We start from the raw sequence: 13,332 nt of genomic DNA, 5'->3' as shown, positions 1-13,332 counted from the left end.
AAGGAAACAGTGATACGAAGAAAGCAATAGCAAAAGGCAGAGAAGTGGTGTGAAAGACAGATCACTAGAGACTCCGTTGGATCAATGTATATTGAATGAAAAAGCTATTCTCAAGTTGCCCATAGACATTAGATTGTTGTTAGTAGTCTTTACTATGTGCAGAGGGATTTTCTAAATATTCTATGTCTATTTTATTTATTCCACATCAATGTAAAGACGTCATCACAAAATAAATACCAAATGAAATATCAGTTGATCATTTATCTCATATCCAAGGCACGCTTGTTTAAAGGAGTTTTCCCACAAAACAAATTAGGCCCTATCCACAGGACAAGGGCCTAACTTGCTGATCGGTTGGAGTCTTGCTGATCGGTTGGAGCAGTTGCCATGGGGATCCGATGTACACAAATGGGACTCCTCGTTGCTCCTTGTGATAAGTGGGGCAGCCGGTCGTGCATGGCCAGGCTGCCCTGTTCATCTCTATGGAGCTGAGGGAGTTTGCCGAGCGCTGTACTCGGCAATCTCTTTCAGCCATCATATAACCTTTGTCTCCAAGAGTGAAAGACTTTTGCATCCCAGTACAGACAGTTGTGGACATGGGGTTACCTGTAGAAAACAGTATGGTATTGGATAATTTGTATGATCATCATGATCAGGTATCATCTTCACCCCTTTCAGAGTATGAAGGTTCAAGTATAAAAGCAAGGAAGAGGAAGTGGAGTTGATGAAGGTGCAGTACATGTGGAGTTGTGGGAAATCAGTTAGCTGTGTGGAGATACAATGAGCTGCAGATTTTCAAAGCTAATGGATTTCTCCATTTTTCCATTTTAAAGAGATCACGCTTTTTCTGAAGGCATATGCGTCAAAATCTGATCCAAAAATGCTTTCTGTTGATATGTCATTAATACGTATTTCAGGTCCCACTTCTGTGAGCAGAATCCAGGGTCTTACGTACATGCACGGCCACTCTCCATTCAAGTGGAGTGATGAATTTGTCTGGCCACACAAAGGTGTCAGCAGATTGCACAGAGGGACCTGCATGTCATGTATTTATGATATATCCTGACCTGCTCAAAGACAACCGAGTCTTAGGTCAAAAGATCCAAGGATAATTTTGTGTACAAAATGTTTTCGTTTGATCATATCAACCCAAAGAATAAAATAGAAATTTCGTTTGGGGCCCATAGTGAAAGCCGTAAAAACCAAGTTCACAAGAAAATGGGTTTAAAGATCATTAACAATGTTTAGGAGGCTCTCATTAAAACATCTCACTGGGCCATCAATGTATTGGCCTGATTATCAGCATCACACATTTCTTTCACTATTTTGCTATATTTTACAAAATAATATAAAAATGTACTATCTGCAGGTTTCTGCCACATAACTTTACCCCTACAAAGATCCAAAACACTGCTATACAAATGCAAGTTGGGTTTTACAGCTAATGCCCCCAGAGGGACCTGGGAAGCATTAATTCCACAGATAAAGGATTTAATGAAGTTAACCTCCTGAAACGAGCAGTGAGCTTGTAGGAAGTGTAAGCTGTTCAAAGAAATCTATTCTCTTCTTTTATGACTGCTACATTTATATGCTTCTAAATTTAGGCAGCTGGAGACCTGTTATATCCCTGCTCTGAGTCTGTGAAGAAAAAGCATCTACCTTCAAAGAAGCGAGCTTGCTCTATAGCAGTCCTACTTCTCCTTGTGTGGTGGTGGAGTCTGAGACCTTTTAATATACTGACAGGACCTCACATCTGTAGACTACACCTACACTACTATGTTAAAAACTCTTATTTAAATGCGGATGCAGTGCTACTTAAAACAATCTCAACTTGTACCACTTGTTGTTCCTCAAGTTCTTTTTTAATGTGAAAATTGGCCATACAAATTGTAACACAATAAGCATAGTTTAAGTTTTATTTAAACCCTTGTCTCTCACTGACCAAATCTGAAATGTTGGATATGCTGAGGAGAAGTTTGTTAATATCGGAGGGCATTTATTAGGGCTTGCCAGTTTTTTAGCATGAAAACCAAAAAACAGACATGAAGAGGGTAGTGCCAGGCGGCACAATTTGGCCATGAACTGACCCATGCTATACTGTAAAGCTATGGCAGGCTGCACCCGGTGTAGAAATGCCTTGCCACGCACTGGCTGCCAGATATATGAGGAGGTTGGAGCCTCCTGACAAATTTGGCATGTGGGGGCAAGGTACACTCTGGTTCATACATCTGCCCTAGTGTTCACCCCAAACCATGTTTTGTCTAATTAAATGAGAGACAAGTTTCAATGCCTTTTTAGCCTAGGAAAGGTGCAAACCACTAGTTTGCCTCTTTTTTTGGTCCCTTCCACTTCCACAACCATGAAGGGAGTGTGGTGAGGGCAAAAAAAGGCAGGCCTTTCATGCCAGAAGATTTGTCATGAAGCTCGCTACAATTTACTTTGCGTTGCTGGGACAAGGCCGTTCTGAGACAGCTGTGAAAAATGGCTGCTCTCGATTCAAGCCTCACCTATGAATATAGGGATATAGGATATAGATGCATGTTAAAAGCAGCATCACACATATGCCCTGTGCTTCTCTCTATTAACTAATCATGTGGCTGATTATAATGTCACCATGTGCATTGGTCTTTTTTATACCTTACTATGCCACACTTTTCATTGTAAAATGTTTTTTTTTCCATAAAATCTCTATACAAGTGTGTTGTCTCCCGAAATGCAGCTCCATCATGTGATTCTAATATTCCAACACCTTCTACAATCACTCTAAAAAGCTGGGCCATTTGGTGATTTCATGCCTGATTATCATGATTCTGGATTTCTGGAGTGCCAGATTAAGGACATTCTGCTGTTTATTTATCTGCCTTATGCCAGATATTTCACACACAACTCTATTTTTTTTTTATTTTATAACATTTCATAGATTGTAAGCTCCTATGAGCAGAACCCTCACTCCTGTGGTTTCTTCTGACAATGTTATTATGCTGTTATGTCTTATTTCCTTTGTATTTGTAACCCATGATCTGTAAAGCGCTGCCAAATATAATCGCGCTATAAAAATAAAGATTTATTGTTATTATTTATTTATGGAACTTTTATGTCCTATAGAAAAGCCTGTTGAAAAAAAAGCACAAAAGCTGGGGGAGGGGGGCATTTATTATTGGCTTTGCATCAGTTTTTTGGCAGGACGTTTTTTTTGTTTGTTGCTGCGCCATTCAATTTTTGGTGCATAGTTAGACTAACTAAAAGCAAATCTACCAACTCCTAAACCCCTTTATAAATGTGGTTTGTCAATTCTGAAACTCCTCAGTTGATCTTATAGTCCTTCACATCCATTACATACATTACATACATTAAGGCCGCGTGTCACAATATAAAATCACAGTACAAACCATTGCTAAAATTGGGCACAAAAACACAACACCTAGCACCAAAAATAATAATTCTACACTTTGTAAGTGAGCATTTTAGGGGGATTTCTCAAATGCTGGCACATTGTTTGGCAGTGCTTGATGTTGTCCCATGTGGCCAGACAATTCTAGAGACGGGACTTGTCATACAATTGCACAATAACCTTCACTATAACATGTGGCCCAATTGTTGTGGAGGTGGCGTAAGCGGGAAAATAATCACAGTTCCTGCCGTGCGACAGGAATTGTAACTTGTACAAGGCTTGTACCCCTTCATATTTTACTGCAGACTTTAAATCTGCCACTGACAATTTCTATTAAAAGCACGGAAAAATCCCTTTTTATTGTGTCAGAACATTTCACAATTTCTACTATCGATGCGGAAGCAAGTGGTGGCAACGATTTGCACTAATCATAAAACATAATTCAGAACCTAAATTCACAGTAAAAGCCGCCCTGCCATTGGAATTCAGTTACCTCATGATGCGCAAAAATATTTGTTTAACCCCAAATAGTACAGGGTGTATAAAGCCATATACTGCATCAATAGTTCACATTCATCGCAGATTACTCATCTATTGTTTTCCATGTGGTTTCTGATGTTTACATATGCTGGTGCGTGCATTTACTAAGTATATAGATACCTTCTTCGACAAGGAGCAAGTGCATGGACCAGCATGGAGCAGAGGCCATTCTGCAGAGTGGGGTGCAAAGTTGTTGGGTATTTTACAGGCTGGGAACCAGAAGGACTGTGGTATAGTAGATAGGCATGTATTATAGCTATACAGTAACAAGATTGGCCTCAATGAGCAAGGCACTTGTATAAAAATGCATTCTGGAAAACATCCCCTGCACCATATTGCACCCACATAGTATATAAATAAATCCCACACAACAACCATAATACACCCACATTGCACCAACACTGCATCCATGTTGTATCTATAAAGCATTTGAGACTATGAGAGTAGGGTGGAGAAATATAAAAAAAAAAGCACCAGTCTCTATGGTACCCCAACATGTCAGTGCCAGTCTCTACGAATTTGGCACTAGCCCAAAAATGTGAAAGGCTTCCAGTTGGCTGCTTCAGCCGGTTTAGGGGGGGGGGGGTCCAAGGGTATAAATTAAAAATCCTTATTGATCCAACCTAAAACCTAGCGATCTTTACATGAAGACCATGATCCACAAAAGATGTGCATTTCATCATGGTTGGTCTATTAAAGTGCTTACTCTTACATATCACTGCTACATGTTATAAGTAAAACTTCTAGATGATTGTGTGATTCAGCTCTTGCTTGATCTGTTAGTCTGTACAGGGCAGATATATGTCGTACCAACTTATTGATAGTGTTTGTGGTCTTCTTACAACCTTTAAGTTGCCTTGTCCGTCACTAGACAGCCAACAATTAACTAAACCTGCATGTTTTCTGTATGGCCCTATCCTCCAGGGCACATTTGTAAGTTCTCGTGTAGCTCTACCTTAAAAATTAACCAGTACTTCTCTTATTTATTCACATCAGAACATGAATAATACAGAAATGTTAAATTCCATTCGTTTCTCACTAGAATTCAGTACAGCTAGTCTGAAGTAATGTATAAGCAGAATCATCTATAAGAATATTTTATATTATAAAGTTCTTTTAATCTTAACTCCTTTTCACCCATGTAACCATATTTTGCTAGATGTTAAGGACTATTAATTTATACTCATTTCAGTCTATGCTGATAAACAGTCAATGAGTAATTGTACTCAGAAGTCCTGTAGCGCTACAAAGTGCTATGTTCACCCTGAAGTACCTTCTGCTGTTAAGTTCTGTTTATTTTACCTGTTACTGAGACTTTTTCTCTCCTTTTTTTCTGCAGCAATTTAATTTGTTGTGGCATTTCAAAAGTTTATTCCCTATGATTTGCTCTTTATTGGTCATATGCTCCCCCTAATGGCGATTTCCATGCATTGCATCCAGCAACGGTGTCAAACTTCTCAGCTTTGAAGACAAGGAAGAGCTCTCATCAGATCACAGGATAAAAAACAAGCACATCCTAATGTGCACATTCATAGGGGGAAAAATCAACTCTAATCACATATTTTATAGGAAACAAAGAAGTACAGCTTTTAGACAGCAGATTTGATTTAACCTACCGGTTTTAGTGAAAATTATATATATATATATATGTATTTGGTGAAAGTAAAAATAAATTAGATTTAGTTTGTAAACTGATTAAGGTCAAAATACAACATAAGTAAAAATTTAAATGAATTACGTGTAAACCAAGGAGTTTATTTTGGAGAAATAATGGAAGCGTCTGATTATAAAAAGGTTACATAACTTTATACACATGATCTCAGCGTGACCTAGGGGGGAAGCAATATTACACACAGTGTGCCATGTATAACTGGTGTTGTGGGATGATTAATATCGGATAAAATTGCACCTCCTTGGAATGGAAGTGTTGGTTACTTAATTATTACTTATTAATATATATATAGCACAATTATAAGTATAAATATACAGTACTTTGCATTTGCGAAATTTTTGTAGTATACAATAATTTCTAAATGACCATGGAAGGGATCCACATAGCACCAGAATACCATAAAACAGGTCCAGGTATAGGATACATACATAAAGATTTATAGTGAAGTATGAAAGCTGTTTCCCTACTAATAGCATTTCTTTTCAGGCTGCTGCTAAGTGCTGATAATCTCCTCGCCAGAGCTCCCATTGCGTTTTCCTCTAGACCATCATCCAAGCAGGAACATAAATGCCCCTTAAACATGCCACGCGCTTGATTGGCAGCTAAGCAAACGGAGTGGGTGTGAAAATTAGGCAGGTTTGAAAACTAATGACTTCAGTGGGTGTAAAGGCACCCATCCCTCCGGTGGCTTCAATGCTGAGAGGTCAGCAGAGGACATTCTTTTTTCTTGTACTTAGTGCTTTCTCTTAATGTCACAGTTAAATTAGTGGCAATAGGCCTCTCACATCTATGTTCCTGTAACAAAGTATTGTTTAAAGCTTGTACAGAAGAGCTTAGATGCGGAACAAATACAGATCTGTACTTGGACATTGCATTTCTTGGTACTGGTAATAATATAGGGAATGTGATGTTTCAAATATTTTGATTCTTTGATGACCTTCTCTTAAGGACAAATCTGGATAAGGACAAATATCAATAAGGAACTTATGTGTAAATATATATATATATATATATATATATATATATATATATATATATACATAATGTTTTCAAACTAAGTAATTCCAGAGGATATCAGCTAGGCAGGCTAACCTTACCCCCTTGTCCCCCCACACGTGGAATGGTATTATTGTGAAAACTGTAAAAATAAATGTTATGAATAAACTCAAAAATCACTTTCTTTCTTAACATTTTGACTCTGTAATTGTAGAAAACAGGACTTAATACACTTCTCACAATGACTATGTATTTTCTATGTTTTGTAACCTCTACTTAGATCTAATAAATGCAAAACAGAAATATTCATGGATATGACCTACAGTAGACGATTACGTTCTCTCTAAACATTGTATATTGATCATAAAATATTGGTCATCATCATATGACATTAGGCATGGACATATCATTGTTTATGATGCAAACATATTGGCATGAAACCTACATATCCACATTCATTGTTTTAGGTTCTAGGCATCTCACCAGGGGGATCTTTGTATTATTAAGGACATCTCCTGACAAGCTTTTTATGAACTCCAGGTTTCCCTCCGTAACCTGGAGTTTTAATTAATTAAAGTGTGTGTATATATATATTTCTCATGTATATCATTCCATTATATCATTCCATTTTGTTTTGAAGTATTTGCTCTATTTCCATTTTGATACATGTAAAAGACTTTTATTGTCTCCCAGACCATGATGCTTCTTACTAACACAACCAGATACCTTGTGTATCCGTCAGACACTTTCCCTCCAATTAACTCCTAATACGTTATGTTGTGTGATAAGTCAATTATTTATATAGCGCGTACACATTACGCATCGCTACACAGAGCTTGCCATTTCGGTCCCCAATGAGACTCACAAACTATTAAACCTACCAGTATGTTTTGGAGTGTGGGAGGAAACCAGAGGACCTCCACGCAATAAGGGGAATCAGAATAAGGATGAAGTTAAACCAAAATTGAAATCGATGGCATGATAGTGAGTCAATGGGGTTAGATCGAGATGCATTTCAGTAAGGCTATTATCATTGATATTTCTATAATTGTGATAGTTTTCTGGCATCTTTTCTGCTTACATATAATAAGGATACTTTTACACAGCTACAATTTATACAGCTCTACAACCACAATTTATTTGGTAAAAATTGTCTCACTAATTTGCTGATCATTCAATCTGTGGACATGTTTAGAAAAGGCAATGATTGGCTATTTCACCCTGATGACTGTTTGGACAATGTGAAAGGCCATTTAATCTGTGTGTCATCTACAAGGCTAATTCACTATTCGTTTTAGTGCTTTGTTTTACATCTAGACATTGTGGCCAAGCAGCTTCAAGTTACACCTCTGGATACAAAATCAGAGTAATATAAACTTAGGGTTATCATAGAAGGATTTTTCCAAGACATTAATACTGCCACACCCTGCTACAAAATGTGTTAAAATGGTATATGAGTGTTATACCAACAAATTCCTGGCACATATGCACCAGGAAAGTGAAGCAGAGTGAAAAGATAGGAAGGCATGGTGCCAAGAAGGGGCACAATAAGTGCATGGACTGTACACTCTAAAATAAACTATTCTCTCCAAGGGAAGCTGCAGCATGACCTCGGCTTCAGAAAAACTATGTGAGGAGACCAGAGGTCACAAAGTAAAAATGAAAGATATAAACATTATATCTGACACCAGAACTGCCATGAACAGCTGCCATCCTTAACTCATGAAACAACTGGATTATCTCACGCCATGAGGAATTTGCTTCATATAATCTCTCGCTTGCATTTAGTTAAACTGCTGCAGCAAATGTGATTCTGGTCGCTGTTCTTAGTGTTAGTAAAACAAAGCAACCGCACAATTGGTCTCATCCCCCTAATCTTATAGGGGACCTGCCATTAATATTAGACCTATTGAGTGACATACAGGGGCTTATTTACCAAGGCTTCGGGGATCCCATTTCCGTCGGACTTCCTGACGTTTTCCGGGATTTCATGGCTGGGACAGGTATTTGGAAGAGGATTGTGACGCACGCGATCAGATTGTGGCACAGCCGCGTTGGCTTTCATGCAACAGAAATCGGGGGGGGGGGGGGGGGGTGGACGTGCCGTCATACGATCCGACGGATTCGGACTGAGTGCAGGATTTCACTTTAAAATTGTGTCGCAAGATAATGCACTTACATGCACCGAGAAGAAGAAGGTGAACTGCAGCGGTCCTGAGCGGAAAAGAGACAGATGCAGGATATTGAACGCACGACCTTAGTGAATCGCGTCAGAGTGCATTATCGTCGGAACAAAACACGTCGGGTGAACTCCTCGGACAGGTAAGTAAATGTGCCCCACAGTCTCAGAGCTTCGCTTTATATATTATGTAAAAGTAACATGTCTAGTTAGGGAATCCTTGTGGCTTTTTCTAGAACTTTCCATTATAACGTTTCTATGATACTTCTATGAGAAGTTTAGGAATAATTTGGCAAATGGGTGCTACCATTCCTGTATTCAGCAATGGTAGGACTGTGTCAACCTGTAAGGGAACACCTCCACAAACAGTAACATCCAGATGTCAAATTAATTCATACATTTCTATTATGTTATAATATTTACTGAAGTGTGTGTAACTTTTCTCTGGTTACAGGTACAACCTCCAGTTATTAGGGATCACCACCCCATGGCACCTGCACCATCAATGAATTACCTAATCATTTGAATTGTTTGGAGGCTCCCACTTTTTTAAAATGGGGGAGGACTGAATGTTTTTGATTTGCCTTTGTTTTAATGGATATAGAGTGGTTCCACATAGGTGTGTGTGCTCCACTACCGTTTCACATGCGTTGCATTTTGTCACTGTTTTGCTTCCGTTTTGCCTCATCAGTAAAAGAAAGGAGACCATTCATCATTTTATTGCCTTTCTCATCAGTAAAATCATTGGGCTTATTTCAAAATTCTTTCCACGGACAACGGATCATTAAAAAAATAAGCCAATGTGAAAACACCTACTGAAATCAATGGTCTTGTATGGCATCCGTGACGTGAAAAACAACGCCAATGTGTAACAGCCCTAATCCTGATCTATGTGTTTATGAGTCAAAATCACTTGAATTGCAGATAAGAAAGAGTCTATTAGCAAGTCTCATGTGAACAAAGGACTGTAATGTCCAATATACTGAGAATACATTGCTTGTTGCATCGCACTGAATAAATCCCATACTTTATCATTATTGCTATAGCAATGAGAGTAAAGTGAACCTCCAAATTCATTTTTCGGGGGGGGGGGGGGGGGAGTGACGCTGAGAAAATTGCATCCATAGTATCCAGGCTATTGCTGCCAGAATTCCTGCACAAAGGGCATATTTTGTGCTGTAAACATGTAACAAAGATATTCCTCACAGGATATTTTATTCTCCAAAAGATCGGAATGCTTTCATTGATGAAAGGCTTTGGAGTTGACTCAGAAATGCCATCAAATGGACGTCTATTGTGTGCACAGAGCCTGTGCCTATTCCGTCAGGATAGTTTGCAGTGGTAAAAAGGAACCAATTTCAGGTTATTTATTGGATATTGGATTTTCCAAATCTTTATGTCAATATCACAAATCCACTCTGTGTATAGCAGTCCCCAGCATTTTACACAGGAGACCATGAGAGATGCCCAGCACTTCTGCTCCTGATACAAATAGTCAGGGCAAAGCTCCAGGAATCCCATCACAGGACAAGAGATGGAGTATTACATACATGATGATATATATCTGTATCACTCATTGTAGCTAGAAGACTTGTGTATCTGTGCTTGTGAAAGTGTTATGTTATTCCTAGAGGAGCTGGTGGCTGGGACCTGTTGCAGGGTGCAGCAGGTAGATGTGGGGAGCAGTCACCCTGAGCTCTGCTGGCAGATAGATGGGATTTGTCAGTGCTGAGCTGTGATCAGTGACAGACATGGAGAGGGGCGGGCTGTGTGTAGCATTGGAGCTCTGCCTTCCTCCTCCTTCCCTCCCTGTGCTCTCTGCACATGCTGCTCTCTCTGTATAAGGCAGCAGCAGAGGAGCTGGGAGGGAGCAGACATTAGGAGCCAGACTCAGAGCTCTCACTCCACAGCAGTCCAAGTGCCAAGACAGGACAACACTGGACCAAGGAGCCAGCATCCACTGCACACTTCTGCTAATCCCTTGTATCTAAGAAGCTCCTCTGTATCTCTGAGCAAGTGTGGATATTGTAACACATACCAGGAATATCACCCTCATCACAACCCAGGACCTTACTGGCATTTTGCACATGCACAGGACAAGCCTTGTCCCATCTAAATGACTCATTGACAGGGACAGAGAAGAGCTAATAGAGTGGCCTGACAATGGATATCCTTGTGCTGGTGTTTGGAGTTATGTATCTGCACTTTTCAGGATGCACAGTGTCAGGACAAGAAGGTAAGAGAGATCCTCTAGTGTCTGTGATGATGTGAAAGCCTCTGGATGCTCTTCTGGAGACAGTCTCTGCTGGATGTCACATCTGGAGTAAATCAAAGATCTAAAAATACTACAAAGCCTTGTGCAGGGCTCTTCATGTCTCCCAGGAGTTTACCTAGAGTCCCACCAGAGGCACATGAAGCTTTCATGCATTGCAGGCTGAGTGGCATGTATTGGGCATGAAGCTGGGCACTGGGCAGCTGCTGGGCAAGGCAGGCAATGAATATACATCGCAGGAGATAAAACACACAGCTCAGTTCAGAGTCCCCTGTGACTAGGAGAAAGACACTAGACCGTCTGCACCAGTGGTGTTACATCTCACTAGTATGCATTGTAGCACTTTTAGGATTGGGATCTGAGATAAAATATTTATGTATTGCCCTGGCACTGTAGCAATATCTAATAATGTATCTGCACAGAGGATAAAGAAATATTGTGACAGTGTGGAAACTTGTAGGAATGTATCTGCAGCAGAACATAGCAGGCTATCTGCACCAATATTTGTATTATAGATGTGTATGATGGGGACGAAATTATGAAGTCCCCTACCAGAACATACACCAAGGACCATGGCAGTGTCAGAACCTGGGTACATGTGGACCCTGCAATGAAGTAATGATCCCCATTATGTAGAGTGACACCAGGACAGGATATCACATCTCCATTCAATGGATTTATAGGCTGCAATCCACACAGAAATCTCCTCGTACCTCAATAGAACTTGTAAATAAGATTAGCAGCTATTGTATTGGAGCAGACTATACCGCTATCTGGTGTGATGACACAATGTAACAATGCAACGCAGAGTCTTTAGGGGTATTGTTAATCTGTAATTGACACTCTACACAGTCAGATAAAATGAGATTTGCAAATCAATGGTGGACAAGGCACATTTCCATATTTCATTACTGCATCGCATTGTTTACTACCTGGCAGTGATTGTTGTGCCCATGCCAGGGACCTGTAGTGCTGGGTGCAGGACTGCACTGGCTGGAGGTGACATATGGAGCTGGGTCCCGCTCTAGTGTTTTGCAGGGGCTGGTAACACTGGTTGAATACTTGCTTAGAAGCCTTGTGTCAGATCTTCCTTTCTTTCTCGCCTCCCCCTCACACTCTACACATCTCCCTTCCAGCTTCCACTGTAACATGGGAGGAATCAAATATTAATAATGGTGGTGAGCTAACCCTTCTTAAAGGATTCCTTCCTCTCATACATGGCGAAAATGTATTTGAAGAGATGGCGAAGATGAAATCATTTCCAGCAATGGAAATTATTGCATAAGGTGTTACACTCACTTCAATTATTGTATGATTTTTTTCTCTAAACTTTTTCTTTTTTCTATCTTTTGACCTTATTTTGCCTGCAGTCATTTATCTGTCCAATAAGTCTGTATCTACTCAACAAAATTTCTTTATGTATGGCCATCTATACATCTACTGGAGGCTGGTTTATGTATGGCCATCTATTGGAGGCCTAAGAAGAACAATTATGTAGCTTGTAGAGCACTTTGTACCTGGCATAGGAAGGGGCAATACCCCCCTGGCAGCAGTTGGGTTATAGCCCAGACATCAGGGACTCCTGATTTAAATGACAACACATAGGATTCAGCAATGACATGAAACCGCAAATTGCAGAACTGGCAGAAGAGAAAATGAGCCCTGTGATTTCAGAAAGAGGATTATCCATCTCGGTGTTGGAAAGGGGATTTCACAAGGCAGTGGCATCTTATGATCCCTGGCTAGCTAAGTGGCTTTGGCAATCATCCTTCTTTGACGATCCCCATGTGATTAAAAACTTTAAAGGGTGGAAAACACGCCTGGGGGGTGCCTGAGCCATAAATACCCATCTTGTCTGCTCGCTCCACATCTTTGCACAGGGACAAGCAGCCCATTTTCCTTTTGCTGGGTGAATTATGTTGTGGAATAATTGGATCATAAAGCCATGTAAGATTCTTATTTGATCAAAGGCTGGCCACCTGGCTTTCTATAGTTATAGCTTATGCAGAAAGTGTCCTGATTTCTTCAAGTCCCCTGGTTTCACCTAGAATAACCTGCTCAGTTCTCCAGCTAAATCTCCTTAAGTTGCCACCATGTAGATATGGATAGTACGGGAATGATATAAGATGTCATGCCAAAGGTTATTCCCCTTGTGTCCTGATATTCCTGATACCTGTGCATCTTATCCCTAAGCAAATTATTTCTACTTGAGTGGACTGCGAGCCTGGAAAGCTCATTTCTGGGCAGCAGATTTAGTGCCTCATTTTACTGCCCCTCTCAAT

At 40.0% G+C, this 13,332-nt stretch overlaps 1 protein-coding gene across 2 annotated transcripts in view; it reads left to right on the top strand.

The window, feature by feature from the left end:
* The first annotated feature begins 10,604 nt into the window (after nucleotides 1-10,604).
* Nucleotides 10,605-13,332, top strand: part of NRP2 (neuropilin 2) — an 84,417-nt gene continuing 81,689 nt past the window's right edge. For both annotated transcript variants that reach the window (XM_072121088.1, XM_072121089.1), the window contains exon 1: nucleotides 10,605-11,014. In XM_072121088.1, coding sequence (XP_071977189.1) covers nucleotides 10,942-11,014 — 73 coding nt within the window. In that variant the 5' untranslated portion in view covers nucleotides 10,605-10,941. The remainder of the gene's footprint in view (nucleotides 11,015-13,332) is intronic.

The sequence above is a fragment of the Engystomops pustulosus genome, chromosome 8 (assembly GCF_040894005.1).
Source record: "Engystomops pustulosus chromosome 8, aEngPut4.maternal, whole genome shotgun sequence".
Lineage (NCBI taxonomy): Eukaryota > Metazoa > Chordata > Amphibia > Anura > Leptodactylidae > Engystomops > Engystomops pustulosus.
This window is presented reverse-complemented; position numbering and strand designations above follow the sequence as displayed.